Source organism: Micromys minutus (assembly GCF_963924665.1).
Source record: "Micromys minutus genome assembly, chromosome: 5".
NCBI lineage: Eukaryota > Metazoa > Chordata > Mammalia > Rodentia > Muridae > Micromys > Micromys minutus.
The window spans coordinates 60,470,408-60,488,248 of NC_137974.1; the positions used below are offsets into that span (position 1 = coordinate 60,470,408).

General features: G+C 42.0%; 1 protein-coding gene across 2 annotated transcripts in view; it reads right to left on the reverse strand.

Annotated features, from left to right (window-relative positions):
- Nucleotides 1–10,402: 10,402 nt before the first annotated feature.
- Nucleotides 10,403–17,841, reverse strand: part of CYP39A1 (cytochrome P450 family 39 subfamily A member 1) — a gene marked incomplete at both ends in the record, with an annotated part of 84,466 nt that continues 77,027 nt past the window's right edge. For both annotated transcript variants that reach the window (XM_080916942.1, XM_080916941.1), the window contains 2 exons: nt 10,403–10,474; nt 16,406–16,493. In XM_080916942.1, the coding sequence (XP_080773068.1) occupies nt 10,403–10,474; nt 16,406–16,493 (160 nt within the window). The remainder of the gene's footprint in view (nt 10,475–16,405; nt 16,494–17,841) is intronic.

Consider the following 17,841-nt stretch of genomic DNA (forward strand, 5'->3'; position numbering starts at 1 on the left):
AGGAACCCCTATTACGTAGTCATTCGGGACCCAGTCTTCTTCTGTTTACTGCTACTCTGTCCCTAGCCACATCACATGACACTCACTCCTCGAATCCTGCTGGCAGAGAGAGGCAGGAAGCTGAGTTGGGGCACACAATGTCTTCTGTAAGCCAGTGGGGAGCCATGAACATTATCAATTCGTTCACATCCCATCGGTCCCTCACTGGCAGTGCTGAACTATAATCTGGGAAATTTACTCATGCCATGTCTCCAAGAGGTCAAGGGCGTTCAGTTGGAAGAAGCATACAGGAGATGCCAAGTGATGGGGAAATGTACCTTGCTCTGTAGAAAAAGTTATAGAAAAAAGTGGCTCCGTATGAGAAGCTCAGAGGGTCTCCAGCTTGAAATGTTTCCCTTCTGGGTTAAAGATGCAATGGAGATACATACATACACACACACACACACACACACACACACACACACACACACACATTCATATATATCTGACTGAAGATACCCCACTGGTTACAGCACCTCCAGTAGATTCAGGAAGTTATGGCTGTGACACTGATCCCTGAAAAGGGACACAACTGTTTAGCCACTCTTTGTTCTGCACAGGCAGGAGTTCCTTAAGCATCCCCATATGCACACAGATGTCTGCATTCTGTTGCTGTCTACATTGAGAAAGGATGAAACTTACTCATGTATCTTTAGGAGGTGTGCTAATATTCTAAGACAGTCTCGGGGCAGGGAGGGTACACACGTAGCTGGAAGTCACAGATGGTTATTGTGAGGGCAAGCAGAGAGCTGAGCTAGTCTAGTGAAGGAATGATTCTCAAGAATGAATTTTCTAGAAGGATTTCTGGAAGGTGAAAAGGTCATTCGCTTCCCCTGCAACTGTCCCATCAGGCACCAGCCGGTTTGATTACTGCCAACCAGCAGTTAAGTCCATAGCTATTGTGATGCAACTGAGTCCAAGCCCTGCGATGGGGCTGCACTTTCAGTCTCTTACTCAGAAGATGGGAAGATTATTCCCTGGGAAGGAAAACAGAATACAAACAAACAAAATTCAGTAGCTGCTTTTGGCGTGAAATCTTTGCAAACGCTTGACAGCACAAGTTGGATAGAGAGAGGGATTTTTATGACCACATCCCTTCTCTCTGGTGTGCTCGTCTTCCCAGGGTAATGACAGGGAGAGGAAGAAAACACTTGGAGAAAGTGGACATTAAAAGTCTCAATCCTTCTTAGGAAAAAATATAAATGTATAGCACCCTCTCAGAGTGTGGTACCCCTAACCTTAAATCATTAATAATCCAAGAGCTAAGAATATAGCATTGTGGCAATTTTTGGTATTCAAAGATCATTATGCTTAATCTACACACACCAAGAAAACTGACTGTTTCCATGTTACGTTCTGTCCTACATGTACTTTATGCTTATGGTAACCAGTGGGATTTCAATGCATGCTATCAAACCTCTAAAAGAATTAAGTACTGACAAAAATATATTCATATAGTGTTATGCCAAAATGCCTTTAAAAATTTGTACACGTATCCCTCTTTTTAAAAAATAAAGTTGCAAGAGAAAAATCATTGCAGCAGGATCACACTTCCTTGGGCTATCACCAGATTACGGAATGTAGAAGGTTTTGGATATGTTTGAGATTTTCCTGGTGCTTGTGATTGCCTACTTAGCCTTTAGAAATGTGGGGATGTGAAGACTCTGACCAGGTGTCTGAATGTCTGTGGCTCACTCTCTGGGGGTCAGTGCTGGCGGTAGCCATAGATGAGCTAAAAGAGGTAAAGCTAATCGGTATTTACACTGGATCCAGATTCTCCATCTGCTGTTTGATCTTGGCCATTTGACTTCGCTGTGTGTCACTCTCTTTTGAAAAATGCAGAGAACGTAAGTGCCTCAGCTTTTATGACACATCATGCTGGCCAGATATAGTCTAATGTTTCTCCAAGGAGACATGTGCTCTCTGTCTCTATCTCTGTCTCTGTCTCTGTCTCTCTCTCTCCATCCCTCCTTCCCTCCCTCCCTCCCTTTCTCTGTTTATGTCTGGCACTGACTATCTTTCCCCATACTAAGTGATGAACCAGCACTTGCTGTCCAAGTATAGTGGCAGGAGCTCAAACCCCAGAACCTACAGAGAAATTGAAAAATGCAAGGTAAGGCATGGAGCCTTGTGATAGAATCCCAGTGCTGATGAGGTAGTAACAAGCGTTTCCCTAGGCCTTGCTAACCAGCCAGCCTTGCCTTGGAGAGCCCCACGTCTGTCTCCAAAACCAAGAATTTTGCACACACGTGCTTACATGTGTGGGCATGCGCGCATGCACACACACACACACACACACACACACACACACACACACACACATACACACAGAGAGAGAGAGAGAGAAGTATGCACCACCCCTGCTCAGACAGAGATCACTAACCCATTCTTTCAAAAGACTGCATGTCCTGATTATTATTCCATGTCCTATGTATCTGGCATCTTTCCTGATGTTTTCAAAGCCCAGTATTGACCAGCAATCTTTTCTTCCTTTTTTCTGCTGACCGTTTTGAAATTTACAATGCAATTGAAGAGACATGAAAACTTTGTATTCCCTTCTTTTTTGCCAAATGATACTTAGTGTGTGGCGAGACTGGCACTCGGTGACACAGTGGTCATCTCACTCTCATGCAGAGCTGTGTGACCACATGGAATCTATCAGTTGGGCATCACTCTGAGTCCAGATCAGCCAAGCTAGAATATAAAATTTAGTAAATGATAACTGGGGATTATTGGAGGGAGGTGGATTAACCGCACTGACATTAGGCAGGGGCCCAGCTACTGTACTGTTTAAGGCATTAAAATATAAAGGCTGTGTGTATGTGTGTGTCTTTCATTAGGGAACCCAAGATACTGGGGCAGGTAGCACGGAACTCACTGCTGGGATTTATCATTTAAAAATATTACTACAGGGCTGGGCTACCCTTCCCCAGAGGCTCTTCCCTATATAATCCAGACATTTGGTCTCCTCACTCTTCTCCTTCTCTTCTATCTCTGTGCACACCCCTTTTCTCTTCCTCCCCTACCCCTTCTTTCCCCATGGTGACTTCCCTGGCCTCAGTCTTTAGAGTCATTGACTTGCCTACTCAAGACCAGCTCCTCAATAAACCTGCCTTTTAACTAATCTCATCTGGTTTGAATCGACTCATTTCACCATCAGAGGAAAGATATGCTATCATGTTCTACTGAGTATAAGTGCAGGCATGATCCTGTTATATGTTCAATTAATGTGCTGTTAAATGTCCATGGCATGAGTTAGTAACCTGAGTGACTCATGAATTAACTTGTGTAGAAATTTTCTAAATGGTAAGCCAACTAAATGCTTAGAAAATGAAATAAAATACCAAACTAATTGTGGCTGTTAATAGTATGACTTTAAGACAAAATAGATCCCTGCCTAGCATATCCATGGTAGCATTTTGGTACAAACATGCTGACACTTTCATTGAGGGCACGTGACCTCTATAAGCATCTCAGTGTACTCTGCCCAACACATTGTAAATGACATCATTTCCCAATATCAAAGCATTGATCTAAATGAAAGTGGATTAGATAAAAGAAGATGAAAACCTTAAGGAAGGGATGGGAATCAGAGCTTCTCAACTCCCAAACTGCCCAGGTAGGTTCTGATGTCACACCCTGTGTCTCGGTGCACCTTGGGAGCTTTGCCCTTTTCAGTGGTACCCAGGAGCAGGCAGAGGAACAATCTGCTATGTTGCTACCCTGCCATGTAAGAGGAGAAAGGAAGATGTCAATTTATATGCACATGGCATTGAAACTGACATCAGGATGCAGATCCTATCAGCCACAGGACCCACGGTAACTGTGGAATTCTGCAAGAGTTGGAACATCTTGTGCTACCGTTGTATAGTAATTCCACTAGAAACCAACCACACAGACAATTTTCCTTTGGTTGTTGATTTTTGAGACAGGGTTTCTCTGTGTAGTCCTTACTGTCCCTAGAACTCACTGTATAGATCAGGCTGTTTTCAAACTCCCAGAAATCCAACTGCCTCTGTCTCCAAATGAGGAATTAAAAGCAGGTGCCACAGTTGGGCAGTGGCCCCATAGATATTCTTAAAGCCAAACAGAGAGTCTGTACTGCTAGCCAGTGGCTGCATCCAAACCTGGAAGCCCTAAGCTTTACTGAGTTTTGTTGTTTGTTTGTTTTGAATTATGCACAAACAACCACATCCTGGCTGACAGTCTGGTTAGCAAAACAATTACCAAGAAGCAAAACTACAGCAGCCAAAAAGCATAGTTAAGTAAGTACATTTAGGGACATTCCTGAATCCTGGATACAGACAAGGTCTTCCATGGCATAGGTCTTTGTGTCTATTTTGGCAGGTGTTGGCACCTATGTGCTGGGTTCAAAGGTCCGAATGGTGCATCTAATGTGGTATCTCTTGTGCTAAGGTCTGTGGGCCTGTTATACCACCACAGACCTTTCTAATTTTTTGAAAGAAAATAAATAGTTATCTGACAGCCCGCTGGGCACAGTTCACACTTATTCTATTTGAATGGTGGGAACAATGGTCTGGCTCTATCCCAGGGTTGCTTGAAGTTCAGTTCCTCCCGAGAAGAGTAGGTTCTAAATACACTGTACAACTTAAAAGATGTATGGAGGCAGCTTCAGGCCAACCCATAACAACTTCTTTTGCTCATCCTCTAAAATCTGAAAGATCAAAGCAGATGTGGAATACCATGTCACCCACACTGTAAACAGCAAAAGGCAGAGCAGGGGTGGGGGCTGTAACATGGAAAGAAGGCAATAAAAAAAAATAGTCAAAACCATCACAAACAAATAAATTAAAAAATTCCCCTAAAACAAACTGGATAACTTCAAGCCATGTCTGCCGTAGTTTTCTTTTGATTCCTCTCCCTCCCTCGAACTCTCCCTCCTTCCTTCCTGTCCTTTGTCCTTTCAGGATTTGGGCAGAGCAGATTTCCATATCCTGTTGACTTGGCTCCGTTGTAATTTTTCTGGTTTTATATGAAAGGTCTTTTGGGGAGATCTAGCCACTTGCTCAAAGTTTCGATTTGACTGTGTGTCTTAATTTTTGACGGCCGTGAGGAGACCCCTTGGCCGAGACATCTTATATGAGAAAGTATTCGAGATTGTGAGTTTGATCTAGTTTCAGAGGGAGAGTCCACACCCATGACAGCGGGAAGGCAGGCATGAAGATGGAGCAGTGGCTGAGAGCTTACATGTCATCCATAAGCAGGAGACAGAGAGAGACTCAAAGTCCAATCAACCCATATGGACAACAACCCATATGGAACCCTGATCTTCCGTACTCAGTACACCAACTGGGAACCAAACTTTAAAATATAAGAGCCAGCTGGAGACATTTTCATTCAAACCACTGGTGACACTGCAGTGCGAGGGACTCGAGTTTGGCTTGGCTACCTACCTGGGGCTTAATGGAGGAAATCAATCCGCGAGTCTTTAATGTTAAGGATCTTCCGCTTTGGGGGAAGAACAAGACAAGCACATAGTATATTAGAACAACTCATTCTTTATGAGCTCTTATCCCCAATACACCCTTTATATACTGTGGGGTATGACCATAATATATTCTTTGCATGCAGAAACTTGAGGATACAGCACACCAAAAATGCTGCTGCTGTTGCCATCAGAAATACATTACGATCAAGTTAACAATAAGAAACAAGCTCTTTAGGAAGGACCTCTACATGCCTTGCCAATCAAAACGGATTCAAGAGCGAGCTACTTGAAGAAGGATCTACTATTTCAGCCTGCGAGGGAGTCTGTCAAATTCTACTGGCACCAAGAAATGCCAACCATTGTCAACCCAGGTCCCTTCATGTTTTCCATTAGGTGATCAGCAGCCTATTATGAAACACAAAGTTAGCACAAGGATTTTCTTCTACTGTGCTACCAAAGGTCTCCTGCTCCTCCCTTCCTTGGAGCTCTTGCATTAGGTTTGTTCTGTGGTATAAGCTCATAGTGGCATACCTTGTCCCTGACCCATCAAGATACCTTATGCCGATTAATTCTAACACCTACAACCTCATTTATTTACTTCAAGGCATGAAAGACCATGAAAGACATGGCAGATAAGACTATCCAGAAGGGATAATGTGTTTCCTGTGTGTTCTCTACCATCTAACATATAGATAAAGGGAAGTAGACCCATGTTGTGTTTTTGGAACAACAAATTTACCATTAAATTGTCTAACCAATATTTATCCTTAATCTTTTATCTCTCAAAGTATGAGAGAACAGGTATAAAGTAGGCTATTAAATCTTCCATACCCTACTGGTGAACACAAGACTCCCATACAAGCTCCTTTGTTCACAGACACACTGCTTGAAGAGGTGCTGTTAGTATCACTGAGCCAGGAATCTGAGTGGGGATCAAAGCTAAGAAGCCCCTTTGCTTTGGGGTCCAAACATGTCTTGAGAAATACTCATTGGACTTGATCTTTGTATCCCAGTAAGTGAATTAACATAAAAGCCTGAAGGTCTGTAAATTGCACCATAGAAGGTGGGGAAGACTAAACACCCTCAAAGTTCATATATAATAAGAAACTTCCTCCAGGAAGGCTACAACTCCTTAGGTTCCATAGTCACCAAGAACAGTGCCACCTGTTAGGGATTCAAGCACTCAAATATATGGGTCTAGGAGAACATTCCTCTCTCAGGCCACCACAGTCTTCTCACATGGAAAGTACTGTGAATTTAGAAATCCCACAATGAATAGCCATTTTATAGAATGCTTGTATAAAGCTCACGTAGCATATCAGGTCTATTGAATAATACACAGACTTAGAATGGTCTTATGGACACACCATTGTTCTCTCCACTAAAAGTACCTTAGCCTTCTTGCTTTCATTATTATCTCTGGTTTCACTTATCACACACTAAATAGAATTTTCATCCTTAAGCAACTTTAATTTCTTGTGGGGAGAAAATAAAAGCTAAATAGTAAGCACTCTGAACCACTATCAGTGATTTTTGAGCTAATTCTTAGGAGTATGTTTTCACATAAAACAATTTTTGTTTTATTATTATTCTTACTTGAGAATTTCATACACAAAGAGAAGACATTTTGGTTGTATCCCTTCTCTCACTTCCCCTACCTCCAACACTTTTTGGGGCTCTTCGGTATCTCCCTTCTCAAATTTACATCATCTTCTGGAGCTTTTTAACACACAACCTACTGAGTTCACTTAGTATTGCTCACATGCACTAGAGCATGAGCCATCTAACAATGGCCATGTCCCTGAACAATACCGACTCTCTCTACTGTAGCAACCAGTTTCCTGTGGCTCCTCAACCAGGTTTAGGGTTTTGTGAGCCCTTCCCCCATCCCGGCTGGAATGCTGACTGGTTTTATCTTGTGCAAGTCTTGTACAGGCAATCACGGCCTTTGAGAATCCTGGGCACAGCATCCCATTCAGATCCAGAAGACACTGTCCGCAGCAGTGTACCTGGTCCTATGACAGTCTTTCAACCCCTTCTTCGACAATGTCTCCTGAACCTTGAGGGGAAGAGGTATGTTAGAAGTCCCATTGAAAATGGGCAATACATAATTATTGTTCTATGCACTTTGGTCTACTTTAATTAGCAATCCTAATTACATTTAGCTAATTTCAGCCATATAAAAGCAAAATGCTCCAATACATTAACTTTTTTTATAAATTGAACAACTTTATTTTAAAAAAAAAAACAAAGATAAATATACAGATTTTAAGCACTTTTGCATAAAAGTATATTAATACATTTTGTCAGTACTTGATTTTTTTAAAGGTTTGATAGTATGCATTAAAATCTTACTAGTTACAATGAGCATAAAGTACATGTAAAACAAGATGTAACCTGGAAATACTCAGGGGTTTCTTGGAATACATTAACTTTTAAGTTACATTTGATAATTAAGATCTTAATAGTTGAATTGAGTGAGAAATAAAGCTGACACCAAGTGGACATCTATTACTTCACTTAGTGTCAAGGCCTCAAGTTACCACAAAGATTTCTGAAACATGAAGTGTTTGTTTATAAATGTTTATGTCATTTACATTTGCCCAGATTACTCATTTTTAATCGTTAAATTTGAATTACTTGTGGTAAACAACGCTCGTCTTAGTTGTTAAATTCCATCTTATTTTATTCTTTACAAAGAGCAAAGTCAAGCTAAGACTCCATCAGCCAGCCTTGTTCATGCTCTTGAGAACACAGACATGGATATCTAATGGGTACTCTACACCCCAAGTTGTTCTGGGTCATAAACCCTCATATGCTATCTAGAGTAGATAAAAATGAAAGTGCTTGTTCTTCTTCTCTTCTTCCCTTCCTGCACACAGGCCCCTTTCTCTCTTTCTCCCTCCATCCTCTACCCCCCACCCCCAGAGGCAACTTCCCTGGCCTCCTTGAGGCCTGGTTATACACGAGGTAATAAACCCATAACTAGGGACAAGCAAGCTGTGGTGATGATATCTAAAAAATCTAACCCAACAGTTTCCATCAAGAGCAGAGGGGAAGGGGGAGCAATGGGGGTGCAATTCTAGGCAGAAAAAATAGAAGCAGCCACACCTGGTCTTGTTCACTTGGTAGCTGGCAGCCAGGTACTACAGAAGACATCCATATCCCAAGACCTCACAATGACCACCTGCCTTGATCCCAGAGCCTCCCAACCAAATATACAAATTTGTGTAAGATTCATCCAAATACCCAGCAACATATATATTTTAAAAAGCATGGGGCCTCCAAATATTAACTTCATTATTCCGAACCCCAACAGATTTCCTTTTCTACAATGGTTCTTAACAGCACATAGACCTATGAGCCAACAATGACCCTTATGAAGGAAGAATAAGCAAACAGCAGCCTGAGAGATTTAGTTCAACTGTATGCAAATATATGCAAATATGCACAAATATAGCATTTTATTGTGCGCCTTGGCTATTGGGAGTGAATACACCTTCCCTCAGAACACAACTACTTTCTGTAGTAGATGCTGCCAGACTGGGCTGTAAATCTGAGCTGCTGTGGACATCCACACTGCCTTCTCCAGACCTCTGAGCCTTCCGAGGGAAGCTCTGAGCTGCTGGGTGAGCTTCAAATTTAATTCACTCACTGCAAAGAGTGAGCAGTCAAGAAAGTGCCCACCAAATCTTCTGGAGACCTGTGTCCTTGTTGCTGAGGAAAAGAAAAGTCAACAGTTTCCAATTTCAGGAGCTGGGCCTGGGACAGGTAAGGGAAGAAGCCTGAGAAGAGCAATACAGCCACCATGAAACATCAGAGATGAACTCTTACTGGATTCAGGCGGATAAAGGATGACACCATTGTTTGGAAAACCGTATGTTCCTGTGGACCTGCTGGGTTTTCCCAGGGACCTGGAGGTTTTCCTCCAGAACTTAATGGCAAATATCTCACTGTCATAAGACTCAAAACACAGACTCATGTGCAGTTATGTACTTGGCACAAAATTGGATGTGTATTTATTTTATTCATTCTCATTAATTTATTTATTCATCTCTCTACAATACATTCCAACCCCAGTCTATCCTCCCTCCCCTCCCCTCCCCTCCCCACCATCCCTCTTCTCCAGATCCACTGCTCCTGTTTCATTTATGAGAAGAGCAGGTCCCCCAGGGATATCACAAAGACACAGTCTAATGAGATGTAGTAAGTCTGTGTATTTTACACATGAGTAAACATATTATCTCTGTCAGACAATAAGTAAAGATACTTTGAGTCAAAAGAATTCTTCCCCCTTAACTAAAATATAAATCAATACCTCAGTCAATGTGTACTGATTAGCTATTCCCAACAGGAAGATGCCACCTTGGGTATAACAGATTACTGGAATGAACAGAGAATATAAACCTGTCCCCAATGCCATAAAATGTCATTTTATTCACATTTCTGAGCACTAGGCATGTCTGCAGTGATTGGGAACAATGCACCTAATATTTCAAATGTCTAGTTAAATATCATCTTTTAAAAATAAAAAATATATAGAGATGATCTAATTTTTCAGTGTCCCGCACTATAGCTATTCTACAGAAAAGAATTCCTAAGTATGTTGTCTTTGCAGTGAATTTAACATACCAATATTTCTACTAAAGTAACATTTCTACTTGAAGTTTTGCTATGGTTATGCATGAAGCCAAATCCTTACATTTTATGAAGTTTTCCAAATCTTCTGAACCCTTTCTGTAAACCCTGTCTGGGGTTTCTCTGTGCCTGACCGTGGGATCCGGTGCATGGTCCTCAGATTTAAAACTCGGGTGCTGATAGGATGTCTTCAGGTCAAGGTGCGGGGAGCATAGTAGCTGGGTGGGTAACTTCACTCCTCTAGAAGGTTCTGAATCTCTTGAGTCCCAACGAAGGTCAAGCTCTTCCTTTATATTCAATTCTGCACTTCCCTGCTGGCTGGGGCACACCCACCAAATGAAGCGAACTCTAAAAGCAGAGATGCAGAAGAGATACAGAAACTATGAGACAGAAGCCAACAGTTTTAGACCTAAGTCTTCCCTGATGGAGATTTCCTCTAAAAGGTACAGAGGGGAGGCTTCAAGGTCAGAATATGTTCCTATGGCTAAGTGTCAAAACATCAATCATCCACGTTACCATCTGAGGAGCAGAGAAGAATCCTTATTTCAACAATCTCTCAGCTTCACATACACTCACCAGGGCTTACAGGCTTGTCAGCTCCCTTTACTTTATGGGACTGAAGATGCCATAAATAAACAAGGCTCTTAATATATCTCTGGCTTGAAAGCTCTGACACCTCATGTAGGTAGCAGAAGACTGAATGTATCACTTTATGTTCAGACAACATGGCACTGATAGAGAAATGTATTGAGTTAGCTGAAAGATGGGTGATACTGAAAGACCTCCGAAGGGAGACCCTCACTCAAATCTCAGGAGAGGCGCGTACCCAGCGAGGCACCGAGACCAGACTTGCTGCAATCGCATGAGGAAGTTTATTGAAAGTGAAAGAGTGAGATCTCAGGCCAGCATGCTGGGGTCGAGACTCATACACCACGCAGGGGTAGAGGAGTTCGACCCCGGCCTGAACTTGTAACAGGCTTATAAAGGCAAAAATTACAAAGGAGGGGGGGGGGGACAGGCAGAATGAGGAAATTCAAAGGGGAAGAATCATACATTTTTTTATCAGTACACCCCCAGGCACACCTAGGGCGTTGGGACATTCCACAGAGGTCATCCGGACCTTCTGTGGTATTTTGGGAACTCAAATCTCAAGAAAGTGGGATTTCCTGGGAGCGGCAGAGGAAATCCCTAGGGCAAGGAATCAGTGTCCTTTGACAACCTTTTACTCTTCAATACCACATACCCAGGGTACTGAGTCAGCTAGTGATGGACAAGTGATGCCTGGGGAACCTAAGTAGAAAAGAGGGACATAATGATACATGACTATTCCTGATAGAATGCCACATTTGTGCAACTGTACAGAAACATGACCTTGGGGTTGGAGATGAGTATCTTTGCCTCCCTTTTTAATGGTGGTTTGAATAGGAAACCTCCCAGTCTCAGTACTGGATCACTTGGTTTCCCCAGTTAGGAGTGAGACCTAAGTCTGGAGCAACCTCCTGAAGGAAGTACATCTGTGGGAGGTGGGCTCTGAGATAAAAAAAAAAAAAAAAAAGCCTGGCCTACTTCCGGTTTATTCTCTTTGCTTCATGCTTGTGGTTCAAGATGTAACTCCCAAATTACCCCCTCCCCAACATCCCTGCTGCTTGCTGTCACACCCTCAAGCCTTCATGAGCCTTTATCCCTCTAGAACCAGAAACCCAAAGGAACACTACCTTTTATGAATTGCCTCGGGGTGTGGTAAATCACCATGGTAACAGAAAAGCAACTAACTCACCTTCCTAACTGCAGCCTATATGGAAGTCGGCTTGTGTGCCTGTGCCCAACTGTGTGTGGCCCATGTATGCCAACCAGTGTGCCAGTAATTACATTGTGTCGTATCTGTATATGATTTCTTACATTCTCTTCAGCCTTCTGTAACCTTCAGTCTTCTATAACCCTTTTTCCTGGCTTTGGTGTTAGGACCTCACACCCCATTTATATTTAATCACAGGGTGAAAAAGGCAACTGTAACAGGTATTTGAAAACTACCTGGAGTTGGTGGGCAGACAAAGCCACACTGCTGTATGACCATCATCTGTGAATTTTGCTTTTCCTTGTGACCAAGGAATGTCTGAGTTAATGGGGTATAGGGAGGGGTGCCAAAGGACTTCTAAAAACACAGAAAGGACTCTAAGGTTAGAGATATGAAAGGTTCCATCAGCCTTGAGCTTTGGGGTCAATGAAGAATGAGAAAAGAGAGGGGAAATACAATTAGGTAACTGGCCTTTTAGTTCCAGGTTTGAACACAACAGGGCACAAAATGAATTCTTTAACTCTATTGATACAGTGAATTACATAATTCCCATGAGCCCATTGAAGCTGAACCCATAGTTGTGCACAAAGACATATGCACTTCTCCGAAGGTGATGCTTAGAATTTTGTTGTCTAAGGATCTGCACCCTAAAATGGTACAATGGCACAAACCCATCGGAACCAGTGACATGCAGCATGTGCAACATTGAAGTCATTTCATGGATGGGGGCCACGCTACCAACATTGGGCCACTGGGGCAGCATGTAGCTTACTTAAAGCTTTGCTGTATCTCCTTGTTAACTGGTTCACAGTGAGAGAAATGAAATTATATTGATTTTATAAAAAGTAATCACGTGTATGTGTCTGTCCACATGAGTGCAGGTGTCTGTCAAGGCCAGAGGAGCCTAGAACTGGAATTAAAGGCAGTTGTAAGCTGCTTGACATAGGTGCCAGGAACTTAACTTAGGTCCTTTGCAAGAGCTGCATACACTCTTAACCATGGGGCCATCTCTCCGGCCCCAGGAACTACATTCCTTAGCAGCTCATTCGGAATATACTTGCCAGGCATGTGCGGAGCCTGATGGTAAATCTCTAGCACCTTATAAATAGGAAAAAAAGAGACAAAACTACTAGACAACTCAGTTTTAGAATCGAGGTTTCTAGTCTTAGATTTCTCCTATGATACCAGTAAATCTCTAAGGAGAAAACAAAACTAAATTAAAAAAAACAAAAAAAAACAAAAAAACCACAAAAACAGGTTTAAGTCCCACAGATCCCAAGCCCTTGACCACTGTAATGCCTAAACAATGTTCACAACTTGGAGTCTGTTTCTTACACTAAAGCTTTGTTTATTTATTTGTTTATTTATATTTTTATTTTTGTGTCTGAGTGCTTTGCCTGTGTGTGTGTGTGTGTGTGTGTGTGTGTGTGTGTGAATGTGTAAGTGCGTGCTTGTGCACACAGAAGCTTGAAGAGGTCATCCAAACCCTTGGGACTAGAGTTTCAGGTGGTTGTGAGCCATTGTGTGGATGCTGAGAACAAAATCCAGGACCTTTGCCAAAGCTCCCAATGTTCTTACCTGCTTAAAAGCCACCTCTCCAGCCCCTTCCTATATTTTTGACCAACTCATTCTCTAATAAACCCAACTTTATTAATCACACAATCCCCATTGTTTTTCTTTTCCTAGAGTAAGGATGGTATAAGGAGGTACTCCCTCTGTGAGACCATGGGAATTCACTTAGACACCAACCTTTTGCAAATTAGATAACAATTCTTCAAATAGCATTCTTGCTCTTTACAGATATATATCCAAACATAAATATAATGCTATGTTTATATATGCTGTCCAAATATAAATAAATAAGAACGTGTATGAAGTAGCATAAGAAACTAAATGCAGTTAGGAGAGTTCTTAGCTAGGTACTGCTAAGAGAACTCTCAAAGAACTGGGGAGGACGGACACATGCAGCCTTCACAAATGTCTCTTTTCTGGTGTGGTAGGCAAGCTGTTGAAGAAACCGTGAATGTGGAATGTAGAATCAATTCTGGGAAAAAATGTGATATCTACCTTAAAGGACCAGGATCTAGGGTTTTTTTTTTTTTTTTTTTTTTTTTTGTTTTGTTTTGTTTTGTTTTTGGCTTAAATTTGTTTTAACTTTTATTTATGTTTATGTGTGGGGTTCTGCACCGGTGTGCACAGGTACCCACAGAGGCCAGTGTAGAGAGAATATCTTGTGTCTGTGTGGATGTGGCAACTGGCGATAGTAAATCTGATGGCCTATAGCATAGGCAGGAAACGAGGAGGTGAAACATCAGGGAGGCAGAAAGGATTATGGAATAATGTCAGGCACTCGAGACTTACCTGGGGGAAGATGTGACTAAACAGATGCATGCTACCTGAACACAAGTCACCAGCCATGTGGCAGAACTTAGATTAGAATAAATGGGTTATTCTATGCTATGAGATAGTCAGAGAAAAAGCTTAGCAATATGGTCAAGTTATCTGTAGATGTCTTTTGAGTCTGAGTCTTATTTTTGATAGCATGTGGCTGAGAGGAAGAGCCAGGCCTAATTTCTACAGGCCAGAAGAGGGCAAGATACCCTGAGCTGGAGTTAAGATTGTGTGCATCTGATGTAGGTATTGGAGCCAATGCCAGTCATCTACTGACACATGCTCTTGACTCTAGAGTCCTCTCTCTAGCACCAGAACCCAGTTTCCAGAAAGCCTGGCTCTGACCTTTGTTCTGTGAAGTGCACAGCAGGCTTCGGAGGGCTTTGCTGAAGGGTATTTAGTACACCCCCTCACAGTAAGTTTCTGAGAGCTCTCCAACATTGATGCTGGTTCTCAAGACAGAAGTGCAGTTTATTAACTGGATCAGCTATATCACATCGCTTGAAAGCCTCATGCTCACTGAAGAAAAGAGGGAGGAAGGAGTGTGAGAATCAGAAGGTGGTATGTGACTAGGAAACTGTTCCTAGACATAACAGGGATGCTGAATATATGAATATATGAGCTGACAGTGGTTAAATAGTAGCACAGAGACTGGGTGGGGGTTAGGGCATTTGGAGTACAAAGTCACACCTCTAGCTGAGAAGATATTGGTAATTGATAGTTGTTACCAGAAGACAGCTCACTTGTACTCTCCCTCCCTCCCTCCCTCCTTCCCTCCCTCCCTCCCTCCCTTGCTCTCTCTCTCTCTCTCTCTCTCTCTCTCTCTCTCTCTCTCTCTCTCTCTCTCGTATTCAACATTCTGTCTCATGCCAGAAGAGGGCACCAGATCTCATTGCAGATGGTTATGAGCCACCATGTGGTTGCTGGGAACTGAACTCAGGATCTCTGGAAGAGCAGGCAATGCTCTTAACCTCTGAGCCATCTCTCCAGCCCAAGACAGTTCTCTTTAAGGGTATGACCACTGTGTAGCTCTAACATGCTCCAGTGAATGGCCACACATCCCAAAACATATAGACAGCATTAATTGGAATCTATAGATTTAAAAAAGAAATAAAGACACAAAGTCAGGTCGATAAAGAATGAAATGGGGTAGATATGGGAGGTGAAGGAGAAAGATGAATATAATCAACATATAGTGCAGGAGTTTCTCTCAAAGATTTGATAATTTTTTTAAAGCAACAAGAGAAGTGGGTTAAAATAAAGTTGTGTGTGTGTGTGTGTGTGTGTGTGTGTGTGTGTGTGTGAGAGAGAGAGAGAGAGAGAGAGAGAGAGAGAGAGAGAGAGAGAGAGAGAGAGAGAGAAGTGGGAAAGAAACCATTAATGGAAAGTGCTGAAGTATGTATATCTGTGGACATATTTTCTGAGCCAATTGCACACTTATATAATTTCCATTGAGATATCAGAAGAAGTTTCATTTACTATTTCATGCACTGAACACAAATGGCCTTTGTAAATAGCCTGGTGAGTTCAGAGCCTCAGCCTGTGTAAATAGCACCATTCATCCTGTTTCCAAACAGGTCTCCACATACTTCGGATTCAACCAGACTTTTTCTCATTCCTTATGGCAACAATCTCTACAGTGTGGTACCCAGGATCCCAGCAGTAAGAGGTGTCCCTGTAACTTGCTAGAAATGCAAACATGGAGTTCCTTCCCAGAACAATTGGATTGGGAGCCCTAGGGAGGAGACTGAACAACCCATGCTCTGGCAACCATGCAGGTTCCAGGATTTTGAGACTCACGTCCCTTCAGGAACCACTGCCTCTATATGGGGTTAAGCCTGAATGGTATCCTTTTCCTTTTTTTTTTTTACTGTCTTTACTAGGGGCATCAGTTTCCCTGCATCATTTCAAATGGATCAAAGACAACGTCCACAAAGAGTTCATTTCTAGACCTACAGAAGATCTCTCTGGATAAAGTCAAGGTCAAATGTAAGGAAATCACTGAACACATGGCTAGTATTGAAAGCCACATGTTTAGACTTTTATGTCACATCTGACGTTATGATAATGTGTAAAATTTTAAAAGCACTTGCCTGCTTTGGCAATGGGTCCAGAAGGCTGCACTCATACTTATGAAGCACTAAGATGATGCATAGTTGAATCTCTAAGAGAGCAAACCACCTGAAAGGGAAACATGAAATGATTACTTGTCTATAAAAGATGCATGAATACCTAACTCTATTTTCTAATACCATATACTCTACTGAGTGGGAGACATGGCTCAGTTGCTTTTGATGTATATAATGCTTAGTCAGGAGACCAACACAATAAACAAAAATCTACGGTTTTAAAGATTTGTTTTATCTTTATTTGTATAGATAGGTATAACTCTTCCAGTGTCTGTGCATGTCTGTGTTTGCATACGCATGGGCATGTGTGTGTGTGTGTGTGTGTGTGTGTGTGTCCTGAGAGGCCAGAAGATAAGCAGACACAAAGACCTATGCATATATGTATAAATAAAATCAGATAAAAAATTTTACAGTGTTATCTTAGCTAAAGGAAAAGATACAAAAATATGATATTACCCAAATTTAAATATTTGAAATTTCTAGTAGAATTTTTCTCAAGTATCCACTGAAGACAAATTTTTGACAATGGCTAAATAAAGGTTTAGGGCATTTTTTAAAATTAGATACTCTGTATTTACATTTGAGATGTTATCCCTTTACCCCACCCACTCCCACCCCCCTCCCCCTCCATTTGCCTTCACCAAGGTGCACATGGCATTCCCCTACACTGGGAAAGCATGCCCTATCTGCAACAAAAGCCCCTTCTCACATTGATGCCAGACACTGACTGATATCTTCAGCTACATACACAACTGGATCAATAGGTCTCTCAAAGTGTGCACAAAGGTTGATGTTTTGGTTTTAGGCATTTAATGCTGAGTGTTTTTCTGTGGCTAAGTCTAGAATCTTACCAACAGTGGCACTTCAGGAAAGAAACTTCATAAGTCTGTCCCCCCCTCCCCCCCCCGAGTTCTTTAGAAGCCAGCTGAGCTACATTCATGCTAAGAATATTTGCCCAATACTTCCAATGTCAAAACAGTGAAAATAATGAGGTATATTATTTATAGCAGATTCAGATTTTACACTTACAGGAACAAGAATGCACATCTAGAAAGAAAATTCACTAAAATACAAACATGTTGAAAATTCCTTGAATACTTAGCATTTGCAGCTTTTTCCCAATTGTAAATACTTGTCTGGACACAGCTGCGGGGGCTTTGAGAAGGATGCTGTCCCAGCAAACACCATGCCAGGGCTGAATGGATCGAACTGGAAACAGTAACAAACAGGGTGAAGGGATAAGGCAAAGGCAGGCATAAAGATGCTGCAGAAACCTGGTGTCCGGAGAGCACACTGACATGGATATTCCTGAAGGCAAAGCCTGAGACAGACTTTGAGGAAGGACAGGCTTTAAATAAGCAGGCGTGGCATCTGAGGGCATTTCAGAGCCAGTGTACTGG